Source organism: Tenrec ecaudatus, chromosome 18 (assembly GCF_050624435.1).
Source record: "Tenrec ecaudatus isolate mTenEca1 chromosome 18, mTenEca1.hap1, whole genome shotgun sequence".
NCBI lineage: Eukaryota > Metazoa > Chordata > Mammalia > Afrosoricida > Tenrecidae > Tenrec > Tenrec ecaudatus.
In genome coordinates, this window is record NC_134547.1 from 28937927 (window position 1) to 28950549 (window position 12623).

Below are 12623 nucleotides of genomic sequence, written 5' to 3' on the forward strand. Positions count from 1 at the left end.
GTGCCTACCACAGCACAAGGCTGGGGGCAGAGCTCCCTGACACCCAGGCCAGGTCCTTGAGGGAGGACAGGTAGTGCTCACCTGGCTAGGTGCAGAGTGCAGACCCTGCCCCACCCGCCCGCCTCACTGCAGGGACGGCAGTGACACGGAGGGGAGTCACCCCCTCTAGGAGAGTCGCAGGGGCTGCCACCGTGGAGATCCCTGTCCTGGCCCGCTCCCTTCTCAGGAAGGATCAAGTAAAGGGGGAGGCAGGAGGGAGGCCCTAGGTGCTTGTGTGGCCGACCCTCCCACCCCTGCAGGCCTCTCTCCTTGCCGGGCACCCACAGCCCCAGGGTGGGGAGAGTGTGGGCAGAAAAGCTGGGTTCGGGTTCCCATAAGAAAGAAGGCTACACAAACATGGTAGAAATCAGTGTGTATTCCCTGGTTACAAAGCGGGGCGGTGGCAGTCACCAGCGTGTCCAGCATGTCAGCAGACCAGCAGGGCCTCATCGTCACTGGCCTCCAATATGGGGGAGCAGGGTGGCGGGGGGCTCCTGCAGGTGCCAAGCGACTCTGGTAGCTGAGGGCCAAGGGTGCTGCTGGCAATGGGGGCCGCGGAGTGCGGGTCCTGGGTAGGGCAGGGTTGCCAAGGTGTATCCACAGAGGCCGGACTGTCCACCGGAGGGTCCCTGCAGGTCTCTCTGTCCTTATCCGTGGGCCTGCACTCGGCGTCCTGACGGCCTGGGGGTGACTGCGGCATGGAAGGCCCCACCTCAGATGCCTGGCTGGTGGCACTGGGGAGCCCGTCGCCTGTCGCCACAGGACTGCCTGTGCCCACTCGGGGTGCCGAGGGGTCCGGGGCGGTCCCCGGGGCGGGCTGGAGGAGCCCATTGCCTAGCACTGTCTGTGAGGTGCGGGCGGCGCTCAGTAATGGTATCTGACCGCGAGGCGCCCGAGGGCGGTGAAAGAGCCTGTTCCAGAGGCGGCCGAGGTGGCGGCGGGAGGGGCCGCGGCGGGAAGCATGCCGGCGCATCTGCCTGCGCATGGCTGTGCGGAGGTTCTGCAACACTGAAGCCTGCGGGGAGGACACGGTAGTTACGGGGGTGGCCTGGCCTGGAACGACTGCTGGGGCAGGACCTGGGCGTCAACATCGCCCCCCATAGGCACAAGACAGTATTGGCATCCCACCTAGTCACACCCCCACTCCACCAGTCGTCTGGCCTGCATCCAGCCTCCCCTCCCACCAGCACCTGACCCCGCAGACCCCTAGTCACCTGTGATGCGCTGTAGACAGGGAAGTCCTCCACCGGGGGAATGAGGCCCTGTGCAATGAGCTGGCCGTAGGAGGGGGGTGCCTCCCTCCGCACAAACTCCGCCTCCAGGCGCGTCATCTGCGTCTCAAAGGCCCTAAAAATGGTCAGCAGGGAGCTGGTGGCTGGGCTGCTGGGCCCACTGCCGCCTCAACCCACTGACACAGTGGCCCTGCAGAAGTTTCAGAGACTGTCCATCTTTACAGGAGCAGCCTCGTCTTTCTCCCACATACTGCTGGGGGCGGTGATTTAGCAACCTGATGCCTAACCCCCAGGACCTCCAGGGCTCGTTGGAGCTGGCATTCCAAAAAATCCTCACCACCGTGGAAAAGATTCCAACTCATGGCCTCCCTGCAGAGCAGAGTAGAACTGGCCCTGTGGGTTTCTGATGCTGTCCATCTGCACGCAGCAGAAAGCCTCGTCTTTCTCCGGAGCAGACCAACGGGTAACCCATGATGCACTGGGGCTCCCTACTCCTCCACACGGATCTCTGGAGATGCTCAGACCCCCCTGTGGGCAGAAGTCCACCTGTGCTTGGCCTGAACCCCAGTTTACAAACCCAAAGCTGTGGTCACAGTTTGTGGGCTTTCTTACAGGAAATGTGGAGCTGGGCCCCAGAGAGGCGCAGCCACCCACCTGTACTCCTGCGTGCGCAGCGAGTAGAGCTTGAAGGCGCAGCCCAGCGCGATGACCAGTAGCAGGCCGCAGACCAGGCTGCCGATGAGGGCCGCGGTGATGACCTTGCGGGGCACGGCAGCCAGGCAGCCGTGCTCGTCACTACCATCCTGGCAGTCCTCCTGGCCGTCGCAGCGCCATGTCTCAAAAATGCATAGGTTGGTGCCGCAGTGGAAGGTGCCAGGCTGGCAGGAGAAGCAGTTCTTCTCGTCGGCGCCATCGGGGCAGGTTTTCTGGTTGTTACAGCGGTCGGCGGGAGTGTAGCACAGGCCACTGCCACCCTCACAGGGATACTGGTCCGGCGGGCAGGCTGGGCAGCCTTGCTCATCGCGGCCGCTGGCACAGTGCCACCAGCCGTCACAGCGCTGGGCCTCCGAGAAGCAGCCCTGGTCCCCCGCCTCCGCGTCACCCTCGCTGCTGCTGCTGCTGCCACATGGCTGCTCCCAGGGGAGGCAATAGCCCTTCACCTGGTAGGTGGCGTTGAAGCCGTGGCCGGCGCTGCGGGCGCGTGCATGGTAGGCCACGGTGAGGCGGCCCTGCGCAGCCTCCAGGCTGACCGGCCGGTGGTTACTGCGGTAGGACAGTGTCTGCAGCAGGCGGTCCCCGCGCTCGCCCAGCCCCTCGTACACCTGCACATAGTCGTCGTAGCCCAGCCGCAGCTCAAGCTGCAACAGCACGCGCCGCGGGTCCTGTGTGTCCACCAGCCACGTGCAGTGCAGGTCCGAGGGCCCCCGGGCCGCACCAAACAGGTCTGGGGAAGCAAAGGAGCCGTAGAAGCTTCCCAGCCGTCGGCCGCACGCCAGATCCGGGCAGCCAGCCTCGTCCGAGCCGTCTCCGCAGTCCTGCGAGCCGTCGCAGCGGCGCTCCACCGGCAGGCAGCGCGTGGAGCGCGCCCCGCTGCAGGGGAAGGTGCCACCGGGGCACAGGCTGCCTGGCGGCTCCGAGGCGGGGGCTGAGCAGTTGCCCTCGTCCGAGCCATCCCCACATTCGTCCACGGTGTTACACTGCCACGGGCCCGGCAAGCACTTGCCGTTGTCACAGCGGTACTCGTCAGCCTGGCAGGCCGCCTGGCCCAGCTTCCCTGCAAGACAGATGGATGCAGCCGGTCAGGGGAAAGGGAGGGCAACTGGCCAGGGGCAAACAGGGTCTCTCTCCTGTGTGGGGGCGGCTGGGCCCCTCCTCACCAGGTCTCTGCCCCTCACAACTTTAGGAGAAAGGCTGGTCAGGGAGAGCTGGCAACCCCTCCCCCAATGAGGGTGGGTCTGGGCTAATCCCCGCCCCTACTCTAGACAAATTTAAGGGGGTCAGTGACCCACCACTCTGTCCTCAGATGGTCTGGGTGAGTGCGGGGAGGCGCTGCAGCACGCTCCTGGGTGGGGGTTCATTTGCCCTACCCTGCCCCGCTCCCCGATGCGAGTGTCACCTCGGATGTAGGAGAGCCGGAAGCCCTGCGCCTGGCCAGAGCTGGAGGCGTCTGAGTGGAAGAAGATCCAGACGTGGTCGCGGGCTGAGATGAAGGCGGGCGGGATGGCGGAGCCGCAGAGCCGGAAAGCCTCCTGGCGGGGTGGGGCTGCAGGGCCCAGCATGAGCCAGTCCAGGGAGCATTGGTGGGACTCCTCCACATCAAAGTTGCGGAAGCTGCAGGGCAGAGGGAAGGCTTGGGTGGGCGGGGCCTGCAGGAGGTGACTACAGGTGGGATTCAGGCAGAGGAAACCCGTCCCACGCCACCCACTACCCCTGACCTTGGTATCCCAAATGTGCCTGGCTCTCCTACTGCCAGCCATTCTGAGGGACCCCGTGCCACCACCAGGGGTCCAAAGGCATTTAGAATCATGGCAGCTGGACAGTGTAGTGTCTGTCACATTTCACGCCACTGCAGCTCTCTGAAGAACCTCTCCTTAGCACACAGAGCACCCTACCCCAAAGCCAACATGGAAGGCCCACAAACTCATGCATGCACCCACAAGACGGGGCTGTGCCCATGTGGCTGACCTAAGCTGCAGGTGGGGGATCTTTTGTCACTAGGGAACACTGGCCAGCTGCTGTGGGGCAGACAGGCCACAGAAACATTTCAAAGGCTCCATCCAGTTGTCTCACTTGCTCCCTTTGCGAGATGGCAAGATGAGGGCCTAGGGATAGGGTAGAGACTGCTGTGCCATCACGCCCTGTGCTTTGGGTTGTGGAGTGACTGCGGTCTTCTGGGTTTGGCCTTGAGAACATCTAAAGCAGACAGAACCCACAGTAGGGCCCCGAATCAGATGGTCTAAACCCCTCAGAACTACTCTACTGACCTCACTCCACTGCCCTCTGCCTGCCCTTGGGCTGCCTTCTGCCTGAGCACCCAGCCTTCTGCCTGGCTGCTTCCCTGCCGAGACCACTCTGGGCCCCTCCAGGAGCATGTTCTGGTCTTGTTGCTAGCCTGGCCACCTGAGAGGCAACTGGACCATGGCCACCAGTCTGCAAGCCTCGCTGGCTTAGAAATGCTGAGTTGACTGACAAGCGCCCCCCCCCCCCACACACACACCATGAGAGGTTCGGGCAAACTCAGGCAGCCAGGCCCAGGGTGCTGGGCACAGCTCACACATGCCGTCACACAACACATATTACGGCTCTGCTCAACATTGGCTCTTTAAAGCTGCGGAACCATGGGATCACACACAGAAAGAACCACAGCTGCACATGTTCACATATGCCTCCTCCTCGTCTGCTTGAGCATGCGCTCACACACACTGACAGTCTGCACTCACACAATCACGCTCACTCACACAGGTCCGCACAGATCCCCTCAGATGATCCAGGACCCCTGACCTGATGGTGATCATGTCCCCGCGGTCACCCTGGATGTACCAGCTGCAGTTGGTGCCCGGCGGGTAGTTGAGGGGCCAAGCCGGGCTATAGATGACTCCGCGCCGTTCCGTGTGCTGCTCCAGCTTCCCACTGCAGGCAGCTGTCGGGAGGTGAGGCTGAGAAATGCCGGCCCCATAGGCTGACAGTAAGCCAGGGTGGGGCCGCTTGAGTGCCCCAGCTTCAGCTCAGCCACCCCCACCCCAAGACCTGCCCAGGATGGCCATGACATAGGACAAGAACTCCAGCCTACCCAGGAATGGGGGTTGGGGGGCAGGCCAAGGAAGACGCCTCCCGCCCCACTGGACCATGAAGCCCACCCCATGCTGCCAACACCAGAGCTTGGTGGTCTACCCTTCCCCCTCCTCCACAGCCCCTGCCACAGCCACCCTCCTCCTTCCCACAGGCCCCCACACCGGGCCTGACAGGTGGTAGGTGCTCGATGCATATGAGTAAGTAAGGGGACTGGCCGATCTGATGCTGCTTAGCTGAGCAGTCGGAAGCCTGGGCTGGGGGCTAAAGCCCTTGCTGACAAGGCCTGCTGTGGTGTCGTTGGGTGGCGGAGAGTCTAAAACTAGCCCACCAACAGCTGCTCCAGAGCTTCTTTGAAAGCAGCAAAAACATCGCACTACATGACACCATCATAGTCCCAACATCCAGAGGTACAATACCACCAGGCTACATGCCCAGGACGAGGCGGCCAGCCTGCTGTCCCACCACCCGCCACTCCCATCCCAGCCACAAGTTTTTCATACAAGAAGCAAGAGTCAGGTGCTTGCCACTCAGGGGGCAAAGACTAAGCAGATCCTGTCAAGTCCCAGGGACACCCAAACCCAACCTAACCCACTGCCATGGGGTCCATTCCAACGCCGAGCGAGCCCACAGCACCGAGCAGAACCGCCTACAGGCTCACCAGACTGTGCCTCTCACCTCATCTTTCTCCCATCCTGAAGGGGTCAGCCCCAGCCCTCGGGCCTCCAACACTGAGTGCTGGCAGGACAGCCTGAAGGCATGCACTTATTAAGGCAGAAGGCTGGCTCCCTCCTCCCCCACAGGTGCTTGGCAGGAGGGCCACAGGAAGGAGGGGCTCACTCACTCAAATTGCTGCCCTGGAGGGAACCCAACACATGATCACTACAGAAAACCAAGGCAGGGGTGTGGCCACCTTGTAGCATCTCCTTAGCATGTGGTAAAGGGAGCACACAAGCTGCAGGACAGTAGCTCCTCAGCTCCGCCTGGGCCAGGGCACGCCCACGGGTTCTAGAGCAGAGCTGCTGCAGGGGGCTTTCTGGAAGGCAATCTTACCAGAAGTGGATTCGCTCAGGCCTTTCTTCCATGCTGGCAGCCTTCAAGTGGGTGGCTAGCGGTGATGTGCTTGCCCCTGGGACAGTGCCCACCACAGCTGATGGGGTACAGGCATAGACCCTTGCCCTTGTTAGAGGCTGGGGGAGAGCAGGCTCTCTCGCTCCACAAGGCACCATTGCTGCCTGTCACTCCTCTGGCCTCTGCTCACCAAACCACAGGTTTCTGCCTCAGAAACCTCCACCCAAGCCAGGAGCCGGTGACTAGATGGCTCCCGCTCAACAATCCCCACAGTGGCTCCAGCAATGCCACTTGGCTGTTTGCTCATCTCTGCAAGGGGGTCGCCAAGACCACAGGTTCTGCAGCCACCAGCCTGCCCAGAGCTGGGAGATTTGGTCAGGGGCTCTTGAATGACATTGCTCAGCTACGGGCCTGGAGGCATCACTGGCCCAGCAGCCTGAGCCCAGCACTCTGTGATGACAGCTCACCCTCTCCCCAACACCCCACCCAGGACCCTGGCACAGGCAGGGAAGAAACTACCGAGTCAATTCCAAGTCAAGGCAAACCTACAGGATCGGGTAGAGCTGCCCCATGGGTTTCCGAGTCTGTAACTCTTTATGGGAATAGAAAGCCTGGTTGGTTTGTTTTCCCACAGATAGGTTGGCGATTTCGAATTGCTGACCTGGAGGTAGCCCAACACGGAACCATAACACCAAAACCAAACTCACTGACCACTGTGACTCACAGGAACCCTCGGCTGGGGGCCCGGAGGTGTCACTGGCTCAGGCAGCCTGCCTCAGCACTCTGTGAAGACAGTTCACCCTCTCTCCAACCACCCCCCAGGACCCTGGCATAGGCAGGGGACAATCCACGGCAAACTCACTGTCCTGGAGTCGATTCTGACTCAGCGCCCCTGTAGAACAGGATAATTGGAACTCTAAAAAGCCCGGTCTTGTTTTCTCAGAGCCTGGTGGTTTTGAACAACTGACCTTACAGTTAGCATCCCAAAGCATAAGCACTATGCCAGCAGGGCTATCAGTCCATAACTTCAGGTCTGGCGCCCATGCTGCCAGCCTGCCCCTCAGTAAAATGGGCCCCAGGGATAGCTGGGAACTTTTCAGCCAGTTGGCCAGTTGTAGGCAAACTTGGGGTTACGAGGGAGCAGAGTATATGGGTAGGACTTGAGTCCCCCAGGCCTGGGTCAGAGGAAGAAGAATGAGGACATGGCCGTAGCAGTGAAGACAGTCAGAGGGCTGTGTTTGTGGGGATGGTCGAGCTGGGAAGACTAAAGCAAGGGAGAGGGCTTGGGGTGTCTGCCTTGTCTTAGCTGGTGCCGGAGGTAAAGCTGGGCCACGCTTCTGTTGGAGTAGCTGAAAGTGACTCGGAGTGCAATCAGGCCAGTGTCCTTGGTGCGTGGTCCAAAGAGGCGTTAATGCATCTGGGAGGACATGAGCAAGGCCTAAGGAAGCAAAATTTTCAGATCCAATTTCCTGGGAGATCAATACTCTCGCCAACTTGCCAGGTGTGTAAGCTGAGCATGAGGCACTCTTCCGGGAACTGAGCAGGTGAGTGGAGGGCAGCCTGCAGTCACAGAGCCCAGAGCTGGGGTGCAGGGGTGGGGCTCCTGACCCAGTCAGTGTCTGACATCGCTGAGACAGAGTCCAGCCAGCCAGCTGGGCCCTCGGGAGCGGCTGTGCCAGAGAGGGGCAGCCAGACTCCTAGAGACAACCCCCAGAGCAGGGTCATGGAGCCTCGGGTCTCCCAGAGCAGCTCTCCAGGCTCTTGGCAACCCTAAAGAGGTCAGAGGTCACCCTAGGAGTACCAGAGCCCTAGCCTCCCACCCCCAAACCACACTGCCTGTGGTCAACCCACAAAACCAACCACTGACATGAAGGGAATGGTGCTTCCCAGAGTTGGGAATCATGAAGCCACTGGCACCCTTCGATCCTCGTCTTTCCCTAGGTCGATGAGGGGACCTTTCCACTCTCGGCAGCTGCTGCAGAGCCAGCCAGGGGCTCATGTCTGTAAGTGGCAACACCCATACACCCTCCCCCACCTCTTCCTGAGCACAAACCCCTGGCTTGGGCCAGGCCTCTCCCAGAAAGTGAGATGAACAGATGGAGCAGCTGGTCGAGGGGGAAGGATGCCCTGCAGGGTGGGTCAGTGCTGGGCCATCAGTGAATAAAGTTGGTGGGTAGAACAGAGCACCCAGTCTGGTGACAACTGGTGATGGCAGTTTCTGTGGCCAGTAGAGGTCCCCACTGAGAGCTCCGGGTCCTAACTCTGGAGTCAGCTCAGTGGGGACCTACAGAGTAGAACTAGAAACCCAACCACACAGCAAACATGTCACATTCCATCCAGACTGGGGGCCTCCCATTTGCCCCCAGCCTGCTCAACCCTAGATCAGTGGTTCTCAACCTTCCTGATGCCTCGGCCCTTTCATACAGTTCCTCATGTTGTGGTGACCCCCAACCATAAACTTATTTTCGTTGCTACTTCATCACTGTAATTTTGCTACTGTTATGAATCGGGCAACTCCTGTGAAAGGGTCACATTTGAACCCGCAAAGGGGTCATGACCCACAGGTTGAGAACCTCTGCCCTAGATGGATGTGTTTGTGCCCCCGGCAGCCCCCTCTGCAGAGAGATGACATTGGTTGCCTCCTCCCTGCTCCAACCTCTTGCCTATGTCCAAAGAACCATATTGGATGGACAGATAAACTGACAGGGCAAAGCCCGGGAGCCCACACCTTCTGGGGGCACAGTCTGTCACATGTGCAGGCCCTGTAGTTTGCCAGTGGTACTGGGCCACCCTGGGCCTGATGCAAACATCCCTCCTGGGTTGTTCATTTCACCGAGTAAAGCAAGCCCAAAGCCACCACCATGAAGTCAACCCCTGTAGGGCAGGGCAGAACTGTTACCCAGGGTTTCTGAGGCTGGAACTCATTGTGGGAGCAGAAAAGCTCATCTTTCTCCCACAGAATGGCTGGTGGATTCACACTGCTAACCTTGTGGTTAGCAGCCCAACATGTGACTGCACTATGCCACCAGGGCTCCTCGGGCTGGGAGGCTGATGCTGTTATTTTACCTGTTTTACAGAAGAGGAAACTGAGGCTCAAAGACCCATTTAAGCTTGTCAGAAAATAAACAGCTCCTTTGTAATGCTGAAAAAATGCACCTGGGACTGCTGTTAGTGACCAAACTGAGATTGAAAAAGTTTAGATGGTCAGGCTGAAGTCAGGAGGTCACTAACCCAGAGGGCAGGCAGGAGGGGAGAAGAAGAAAAGCCTTCTACGTACTTACCTATGGCGGGCACTGCGCTGCCAAGCCTCCCACTGAGGAAGAAGTTCACTGTGGGGGACACAAAGAGGGTCAGGCAGGCGTTGGGGACATCCACCCTGGGCCAGTCAGCAGTCCTAGTGAGGGCAGGGGACGCCAATCTTGAACCCATGACTGGTTTCTCATGAGACCAGTCCCAAGGCACTGAGATAGAGTCCTCATCCCACCTGGTCCTGCTGGCGTGGCCGTGGTGAGGGCCCCAGCGGTCCAGTGCACATGCCTGGCTGCATGGTCAGCTCCATCTGCTCCCAAGGCCAGGAATTCAGATTTGGTGGAGGGAAAGAGGGAGCCTCAGGTCTGAGCCACCCATTGATCAGGAAGGGGCCCAGGCCCTGCAAGACAGGAGGGCTCCTTACACTTTGAAGGGCTTCTTGCTAAGAGGCTCTAAAGGGCACCTTGTCCACTCAGCAGCCAGGGAAGAGGGGCAGCAGTGCCCTGGGCCCCCACTCAGGGTCCTCCTCAGTGTGCCATGCTGACCTCCAGTCAGGGGCAGAGGGTGCACCTCAAGGCCACCTCCACAGGATATGACCTCTGCTCTCACTGATTGCTCCCCTGTGGGATCTCCAGGACCAAGCTCCTTCTCAGGATGAGGATAGGGGTAGGTGGAGAGGCACAAACCCAGCTTCCTGGGGTTAGAGACACCCCAGATGCCAGTGGAAGCATGGAGCCTCTTGGAGGGGTCAGCACCCCAGCACTGCCCTTTCTCATGACACCTATGTACCCTGAGGGCCTGTAGAAGCTGTGAGCCTGTCTCCCTAGGGAAGCCAGCACACAGACATTCTGAGTCCAGAACAAACAGCCAGTATCAGATTGGGACTTCCACCACCTTACATAGGGACCTTCCCCCAATCCATGGTTTCTTGGGGGAAGGACAGGTGTGTTCGCTAGTTTGGCAGGCCAGCAGCTCCCTCATCAGTGTCACCATAGGGCCCCTGTCCCCTAATCGCCCTCAGCACAAGGAAAGGCCTCCTTCTAGTAAATAAAGGAGCCATGTGAGATGAGGGCTTAACTCCTCCCTGCCCCCAAGCCCTAGACAGGCCCAGGTGCCAGGTCCTCCAGCTGGCCCCAAACACCCACCCCACCTCCCCACCCGGGCCGACCAGGCCTGGCTGGCAGGGTTTGAGAAGACACAAAAGAAAAGCAGGTGCCATTCTCCGCGGGTTGGGGTGGGGAGTGGGGGTGTCTGCTGCTGCTGCTCTTGCTCTGCACTTAGAATCCCCGTCTCCAGGCTGGCCGTCGCCCCCTCCCCTCTCTCCACCGCGACCGGAAGCAGTTTGGCTAAGGAGCCTCGGACCTCAGACCCTCCGGCCTCGCCTTTGTCCGCAGCTCCCGAGAGCCGGACCACTGCCGGGCAGAGCGCAGCCCGCTCGCTGAAAGTGGCCGCCGCCCCCGCCCCGGGGCCGCGGGCTCCGACCAGCAGCCCGGCGCCTGCGGCTCCCCGGCGCCCGCGCGCCCAGGCGCGGTTGGGTTGCGGGCGGGCGGGGCCAGGCTCCGGGGCCGGGCCTGCAGGGCGAGGCTCCCGGGAAGGCTGGGGCGACCGGGAAGCGCAAGGCCCAGCTCCGAGGAGTCCCGGGGCGGGAGTCACGGCGCTGCCCGCTCCGGGGAAGGAACCCGAGGGGCGGGCCCGGGCCCGGGGCCCAGCCGGGACGAGGCGCCCGGCCCTGGCCGGTCTGCGCGGCTCACTCACCCAGGCAGACGACGGCGAGCTGCGCCCGGGCGCCCGGCGCCCCCTCCGGACCCGCGGCCGCCCGCTGCTCCATGCCGGGGCCGGCAGCCCGCGGGCGCCAACTCCTGACCGGGGCTCCGGCCGGCTCGGCCTCCCGCGGCGGCTGCGGCCCCGGGGCTGGAGGCGTCTTTGTGCGGCGGCGGTGCAGGCCCGCAGCGCGCGCGGGGCCACATCGGCTGCGGCGTCACGGGCCCCGCGGGGGCTCCGCGGCGGCCACCAGGGAGGACCCCCGCCCGCGGCTACCCCCGAGCCCCGGGCGCCGCGCCGCCGCCGGCCTGCGCCGAGCCTGCCCCGGCCCGCCCATGACCCACGGCGCGCAGCCCGCCCGGCCTCGGCGCCCCCGAGCCGCCCGCGCTGCGTCCAGCCCGCCAGGCCGGGGGCCGCCGCTGGTGCGTCGGCCCGTCTGTCGGTCCTCCCTCCCGGCCTGGAGGCCGCGTCGCGCCAGCCACGTGACGCGCCCGCCGAGCCGCAGTGGCGCTAACAGGGTGGGGGGAGGCGGCTGGGGCGGGCCGGGGGCGCGCGCCCCGCCTAGCGGGGCTGGAGGGCGCGGCGGGGGCACCCCTGGCCCAGACCCGCTCTCCCAGGCCCTTGGGCTCGAGCTCAGCACGCCCCAGGTCGCCTCCCACCCTCGAAGACGTCCCTCCCAAGCCAGGCTGAGCTGGGCATGGGAGAGAGGTGACTATTGGCAGAGCGTGACAGTCAGTCTACTTGGGACTGTTTAGAGACCCTATGAGTGCAACAGCGCAGGTTGACTCGGGGCTAACGCCTGTCGGGTTCCTGGCCCTCGGTACGCCACCCCACTCCCACCTCCATTCCGCACAGCCCAACTGTTCCATCACTAAGATGACCCACAATGGACAGAGCAAGGCCTGTGAGGGGGTGCTGGCGATCACACTGAGGGAACTTGTGAGCCCACCCAGCCACTCTCAGGGGTCTGGGGCAACAAGAAGGAGCCTGCTGTTCAAGCCTGGGGCCAACGGAGGCGCTGGGTCTAGAAGAGACAGAGACACAGTTTGGAGACCACTTGTGGGGAGACAGCTTAGTCCAGGTCAAATGCAGCCCACAGCCACTAAACGGATTCTGATCCATAGCCATCTCTGTACAAGGTCGTCTTTACGGGAGCAGACAGCCTCATCTTTCTCCAGCAGAGCAGTTGGTGAGTTTGAACTGCCAACCTTTCTGTTAGCAGTCCAATGTCTCGCCCACAGTGCCACCAGGGTACCTTCATGTGACAGCAGAAGTCTCCAAAAGGTCCCTAACATGGGGCTGTGGGGTAGCCTGCCCCGTGATGCCTAAGAGATTAACAAGTTGCAGACAGAACCAGAGTAACCCTGGTCCATTGGGCCAGCCAACACGGTTTCCATAGAAAAGTTAGAGAAACATTTGTTCATTTATCTGGGTATGCTTGTTCCTTCGCTTCTATTTAATTCCACATCCTACTGCGAGCTT

General features: G+C 61.6%; 1 protein-coding gene across 2 annotated transcripts; it reads right to left on the bottom strand.

The window, feature by feature from the left end:
- Nucleotides 1-397: 397 nt before the first annotated feature.
- On the bottom strand, nt 398-11749 carry LRP3 (LDL receptor related protein 3). 2 transcript variants are annotated; one of them, XM_075538027.1, is made up of 7 exons: nt 11136-11749; nt 9413-9460; nt 4773-4911; nt 3388-3602; nt 1926-3045; nt 1254-1386; nt 398-1054 (listed from the first exon to the last, which is right to left on the bottom strand). In XM_075538027.1, the coding sequence occupies exons 1-7, from the start codon at nt 11206-11208 to the stop codon at nt 467-469; spliced, it is 2316 nt and encodes a 771-aa protein (XP_075394142.1). In that variant the 5' UTR covers nt 11209-11749; the 3' UTR covers nt 398-466. The 2 variants fall into 2 exon arrangements, with proteins under 2 accessions (XP_075394142.1, XP_075394143.1); XM_075538028.1 differs by lacking the exons at nt 9413-9460; nt 11136-11749 and adding an exon at nt 6114-7259.
- Between the last annotated feature and the right edge of the window lie 874 nt (nt 11750-12623).

Excerpts from the sequence above, each read along its gene's own strand:
- LRP3 (XM_075538027.1), bottom strand. The coding sequence starts at position 11,208 with ATGGAGCAGCGGGCGGCCGCGGGTCCGGAGGGGGCGCCGGGCGCCCGG. Across the intron at positions 3,603-4,772 it reads GGGGACATGATCACCATCAG|CTTCCGCAACTTTGATGTGG; the intron begins GTCAGGGGTCCT and ends TCTGCCCTGCAG. Across the intron at positions 1,387-1,925 it reads CTGCGCACGCAGGAGTACAG|GGCCTTTGAGACGCAGATGA; the intron begins GTGGGTGGCTGC and ends GACCATTTTTAG.